Source organism: Lagenorhynchus albirostris, chromosome 13, assembly GCF_949774975.1.
Source record: "Lagenorhynchus albirostris chromosome 13, mLagAlb1.1, whole genome shotgun sequence".
Classification (NCBI taxonomy): Eukaryota; Metazoa; Chordata; class Mammalia; order Artiodactyla; family Delphinidae; genus Lagenorhynchus; species Lagenorhynchus albirostris.
In genome coordinates, this window is record NC_083107.1 from 53,015,779 (window position 1) to 53,021,861 (window position 6,083).

The window sequence follows — 6,083 nt, forward strand, 5'->3', positions numbered from 1 at the left end:
TTTGCTTTTGTCGTCTTGTCGTCGTGGTGGCGGTCGGTTTTTGTATAGTCGACTCTTTTTAAATCGTTTTAAACTAGAGAGAGTATTTTCCCAGATACAAATAAATCGTCATGCAGGTGGGGTGCCGGGTCCGTGGGAACCAAAAGGAGAAGCCGTGCTTGTCCTAGAAAGTATACAATTGTCACCTCTTTTATGTTTTCTGCCCGCAGCATCAGCGTTTGTGACTGTCTGTTGGCGTCGCGGTCCTTTGGGGTGGCCGTGGTGGTAGATGGTGGTTGGGAATTGTTGATGGTTTGCGTTTGTTATTTTTCTTGGTTTTTATATATTTTTGGCTGGAGTGGAAGTGTGTGTGTACTTGGGTGTGTGTATGATTATGTATCCTGATTTCGGTTTGTTCTGGGGATGGAGGAGGAAGAGGAGGAGGTCGAGGAGGAGGAGGGGAAGGAGGAGGGGGAGGAGGGGGAGGAGGGCGGCCTTGGGTATCATACATCACATTCCGAGTCGCTGGAGGTTACCGAGAGGATGGAGGTGCCGGTGTCCGCGCGCTCCGTCAGGCTGGACACGCTGGTGGTGGGGCTGGCCGCCGTTGACGGCGACTCTGCCGAGCCGTGCGTGGGGCATCCGGGCTCGGCCAGAGAGCGCATGCCGCTCGGTCCTATGGCCTGGTGCTGGAGCCTGCGGGAGACAGAGAGCGGCGCCCGCCCTGATACGGCAACCCCAACACCCGTTTCCGCCAAGCCGCCTCCCTGAGCCCGTGCCGCCGGGAAGCCGGGCATGCCGCCGCCGGTGCTCCGCAGCCGTCCGTGCCCCTCTGCCTCTCGAACCCCGCGCCCTTCGCCGCCGCCCCCGACTTCGCTCTCTGCGTATACCCCTCCTCCAGGCATCTGTCGGCTCACTGAGCGCTGCAGCCTCCCCAGCTCGGTCTGGGCTCCCGTCTTCCCCTCCCCGGCGTTCTCTGGAGCCTCCCAAGGCTTCCCAAATCGGGGCGGGCCTCGGGGGGAGAGGTAGAACTCGAGGCCGGCCGCCAGAGGAGGGGAGGCCCGGGCGCACACTGCGAAGAACGCCGAGCCCCGAAGGGGCAGAAGTCGGGGAGAGGCTGGGTGTTTCTTCTCCCCCAGCCCCTGGGACTCTTCCGACTCAGCCGGCTGCCTCTGGAGTGGACGTGCCTCTGGGTCCCCTCAATGCCTCCTGCCTCAGCTCCCCCAAATCAAGAGCTGCGGGTTGCTCGCCCGCCGCCTCTTCCTGGTAGGACCGGCTGGCTTTGCTCTCTGGATCCTTGAGCAGAGCGCAGGATCGGGGGAAGAGAAAATGAGGAAGCTGGGAGCAAAAAAGTGGGGGAAGAGGAGGGAGAGGGAAAGCGGGAGACAGCGAAGGCAGGAGGGGAGTGCAGAGCCGTCTCCGGCTGCCCCTTCCCCAGGCCAGGCAGCTGCTACGTAAACCTAGTGTCTCTCAGTTCTCCCCGCGAGGAGGCCTTCCCCTGGCCCTGGGCGCTGCCCCCCTCGGGCGAAAAGTTGGCTGCAAAGGCAAGGGTGAGAGGGCCAAAGGCTTAGGCCTGGGACACCTAAAACGGAACACACTCCCTCCCTCCAGGAGCTCACACCCAGTCCCCAGCCCCAGCGGCTGTCGGCAACTGCAGCCCTGCTGCCTGCAGTGCATCAGGCCCAGTGCCTACCCTGGCAGGGTTGGGACGCAGGCCTTCCATCAGGTCTTTAACCCAACTTCCTCCTTTCCCCTCTTCCTCTCCACTCCTTTCCTCTTTCCCCCTCTTCTTATTTTTCTCCCTACTTCCCCCAGGCCCAGCTCTGCTGACAGGTCAAGCCCAGTGCAACTTTGTGAGTTTGTGGCCAACTTGCCGGGCAGCAAGGCAGCTTCTGCTCCTATTTCCCAATTTAGTGGACCATGGGGATGCTCCTTGGCTTCAGCAGGAGGGCTAGCACCGACACACACACACACACACACACACACACACACACACACACACACACACACACACACACACACACACACAGCCTCTCCACTCCCAGCCTGGCTCTCCTGCTCCTGGTCAGGCAACTTGCAAGGCTTTGGGTACAGGCGTGCTGCACGGTGGCCACCGGCCTTTCCCCTTTATGCCAGGGACCCAGATTCAGTTTCCTCTCCCAGACGTTCGTGGATTCCTCCCTGGGGTTTTTGCAATGCGTGGAAATAAGAACCAGGTGGCAAGGAGCGCTTTCCTTCCTTCCCTGTCTGTAGGCTCCAGAGAAGCCCGGAGCTGGATCCCAGGCTGAGGAGGCTGGCGCGGGTGCAGCGCAGGGCTAAGGCTCCCAGGGACACGACCCAGGGGTTATGGGCACTCAGGACCTCACACACACTCTCTCCACCCTGACGAGAGCCCCTTTAGGGCAAAGCAATCAATACACCCACGCCCGCTCCTCTTCCACGCTCCTGGGCAAGCAGAAACTTTCTCCCGCTGACCAGGAGGTCTCGGCTTCTCGCTTGCTCGGCAGCCGCTGGCCTCCCGCCTCCTGTCCGCTCACCCTCTTTTCAACCGCTCTCCCCCTCCCCGGCCCCGGAGAGTGTAGCCAGGCCGCGGGCCCCGCCACTGACCTGTTCTTGGCCGCCGCGGCGCGGTCGCGCTGTCTCCGGTTCTTAAACCAGTTTCCTACTTGTGTGGGAGTGAGGCCGGTGGCCTGCGCCAGTTCGCGTTTCTTGCTGGGGTTGGGGTAGGGGTCCTGCAGGTACCACTCCCGCAGCAGGCTCCGAGTCCGCTCCTTGAAGCAATGCGTCTTCTGCTCGCCGTCCCAGATGGTGCGCGGCAGCGGGAACTTCTTGCGCACGCGGTACTTGTCCACCGGGCCGAGCGGGCGGCCGCGCAGCTTCTCGGCCTCCTGGTAGTGCGCCTCGAGCCACATGGCCTGCAGCTTGCCGTGAGACTCCTTGGTGAACTTGTGGTTCTCCAGGATGTGGTAGAGGTCGCGGAAGTTGCCCGTGTGGAAGGCGACCACGGCGCGCGCGCGCAGGATCGACTCGTGCTTGTTGATGGCCTCGCACGCCCCGGGGGCCACGGGCAGCGACCAGAGGAAGCGGCCCAGCCGCTCGATGTCGCCCGTCTCCTCCAGCGTCTCGCAGACGCTGGCCACCTGCTCCGGCGAGAAGTTGAGGGTGGGCAGCTGGAACATGGACAACTCTTCCGGGGGGGCCCTGGAGCCGCCGCCGCTGCCGCCGCCGCCGCCGCCGCCGCCTGCTCCGCCAGCACCGCCGCCTCCCGCACAGTTCCCGCCGCCGCCGCCTCCCGCGCCGCCGCCTCCCGCACCGTTCCCGGCGCCGCTACTCGCCAGAAGTAGGGAGCGGTGGTGAGAATCGGCGAAGTTTGGCAACAAGAAGTGGGAGGAATAGAGGTCTAGGGGGGAGCGGAATACCATGGACTGACCTGAGAGGAGAGGAGAAAATTCAGGGAGAGGAAGAGAGAGGGGAGGAAGAGGAGGAGAGGGGCGATGAGGACCAGGAGGAGGGAGAGGAGAGGGGGGAGGAGGAGAAGGAAAGGAGGGGGGAGCAGGAGGAGGAGGAGGAGGGGGAGGAGGAAGGGCGTAAGGGACACCCACACCCCACACACATCCACACACACACACACCCGCGCAGCCACATAGAGAGGGAGGAAGGAGAGCGGCCCGGTGCGCGCGCGCAGAGAGAGAATCCGAGACAGAGAGGGAGAGGGAGAGAGAGCGAGCGAGAGCCAACCACCGCCGAGTCAAGATTCAGCGATTCCACAGCAATCGCCCTAATGACAACAGCCTCATAATATCTCCCCTAAATCCACAGTGAGTGCAGCATTGAAACATTTTGTTTCGCTTTTCTATTGGTCTGCGGCGTGTCGTTGTGGCGTTGCCACGGCAACCGCTGCCAATCACTGTCAGCCCTGCCAATCAATACCGAGAACGTAAGGACGGTTTTACCACTTAGCCAGAGTGGGGGGGAGGGGGAGAGCAGGGAAAGAGGGAGAAGGGGGGAAAGAGAATTTTTTTTTAATCTTTGCAACTCTTAATCTCACCACTTCCCCCCTTCTCTTCCTCTCTCTCTCTTTTTTTACTGTCTCTGAGCTCCCTCTTTTTTCCTCTTCCCCAGAGAAGTTGATCCAGAAAATTTAATAGCCATGGGCATAGAGTTGTTGAATGGGATGAGCAATTAAAGGGGGGATTTTGTTGGGAGGTGAGAGGCTCCCCACGCTGCATGAACGCCGAGGGCCAGCCCCCAAGGAGAGGCCGAGGGCCAGCGGAGCCGGCAGGGTTTGCACATGGTGTGCACGTCGGGCCGCCTCTTTCTGCCTATGTGAGCACTAATAGTGGCGAGGAAGAAAGGAGAGATGAGATCATGGGGCCCACCGCGCGCCGACCCTGGTCTGGCGGGCTGCTGCGCCCCAGGATCTCGGATTTTGGGGGGCATCCGGCGCCTGGGAGCTGGAGCCCAGGACCTAGGGTGCTGGAAGCCGCTCTGGCCTCCCTGGTCCGCAGTCCTCGGCCACGTTTACCCCAACTTCCTCTGCATTGCATCTGGCTTCTCTTTAACCCTGCTCCCAGTCACGGAGCCTTGATTTCCCCTATTGGCTTATATTTTAAAAGAGCAGTAGAAATAACAGTACACTTTCCATCTTAAAAAGCAACCCGCCTCTTTGTTTCCCCCCCAGATTTCAGCTGCCTCCCTAGGAGCTGTGGAGGAAGTTGGGTTGAGACGCCTGGAAGCCCTCTGCCCCCCTCCCAAGATGCCACCTACCCCACAGCCCCCAAGGGGTCTGGGTCTGCCTACCAGCCCCAGAAGGCCACTCAAACTTTGGAGGCTGCCCCAAAGAAATGGATAGGCCTGAAAATTGCTTGTTTGCTCATACTATAAAGAAAAAAAAATTATAAAACTGTCTAATTTCTTTAAGGAAAGTAACATCACAAGCCTAAAACAAACCCCAAAAGGCCCATAGCATGGGGAGGGCCCTCCCTCCCTCTGGCCACTGCAGCCTCCAGGCCAGGCATGGGTACTTATTCTAAGGTATGTTGCTTTTAAGAACATGTAATCAGCATCTTGAGCCGGGCCTCCCTTTGTGAGGCTTCTGTAACTATGGAAGTGTGATTTACGCAGATTTGTCGGGGTCAGAGACGTCTTTCCCCTGAGCACTGTGTATATTTAGACAGGACTCGGTGTGGTGTTAAAAAGTGTATATTTTGAATGAGTTCACACACAGTAGCCAACAATGCCCACATTGTCGGCCCGTGTACAACGTGTATTGAAACGCAGCGTCCAGACTTCAACTAATCTGCCCTCAATAAAGCTGAAATAATTATCCTAAGCTGCCTTTCCAGAAGAAAAATCATTGAGGAATTCAAAACTTTTTTGAAAAAAAAAAAAGATCTTTTCTACATTCCGATGGAGATCTGGGGGTGAGGCGCTGAGTCCACACCACTTTGGAGATCTCAAAGAGGGAGGAGAGAAAGAGAGACTGTGAGAGAATTTAAATAGAAACCTAACGCGACAGGGGCTGCAACTGTCCCAGCCCCTAAACCCCTAGTTCTGGCCCTTGTTAGGCCTTGACTCCCCGAGCACCAGGCCTCCGGGGTGAGAAATGCAAGCTGCTTTGGAGGCTCCACTGCGGCAGGGAGGCTGTGGGCTGGGCGAGGGGGCCCCGACACCGGCCACTCAGCCCCAGTCAGCCAGGGTCGCTGGTCCTAAACCCTCTGACTGCGGCAGGAAAATATTCGCCCACAGGGAAGACCCGCCAGGCCCCACGAAGTGGGGCTCCGTATCTCTTCCGTGTATCTCTCCCCTCCGTGTATCTCTCCCCTCCGTGTATCTTCCTCCCAGCCGTGAGTCCTTTTCTGCTAAGCTGCGAAGCTCTAGGCGGTCGTTCACTGTGGGCCCAGAAAGAGCCCTAAGGTTGGGGTTGGGACACAAAAACAGACACTTCATCTTTTCTTCCCGATCCCTTTCTCTTGTAGGGGAAGGATTATAGGCTGAGGGGTGGGAGGGGGAAGGGGCAGGAGGAGGAAGCGGGGGAGGAAGGAATGAAAAAGGGGAGGGGAGTGGGTATTGTGCCGCGTGTGGGGGGAGAATTCCTACGGGTG

General features: G+C 59.1%; 1 protein-coding gene across 1 annotated transcript; it reads right to left on the reverse strand.

The window, feature by feature from the left end:
• Nucleotides 1–482: 482 nt before the first annotated feature.
• SIX3 (SIX homeobox 3) lies at nt 483–3,401 on the reverse strand. Its single transcript, XM_060169308.1, has 2 exons — nt 2,587–3,401; nt 483–675 (listed from the first exon to the last, which is right to left on the reverse strand). Exons 1-2 carry the CDS (start codon nt 3,399–3,401, stop codon nt 483–485), a joined length of 1,008 nt encoding a protein of 335 aa, XP_060025291.1.
• Between the last annotated feature and the right edge of the window lie 2,682 nt (nt 3,402–6,083).

Coding starts and splice junctions, on each gene's coding strand:
- SIX3 (XM_060169308.1), bottom strand. CDS start 3,401: ATGGTATTCCGCTCCCCCCTAGACCTCTATTCCTCCCACTTCTTGTTG. Junction 676..2,586: donor GCCGCGGCGGCCAAGAACAG/GTCAGTGGCGGG, acceptor TGTCTCCCGCAG/GCTCCAGCACCAGGCCATAG.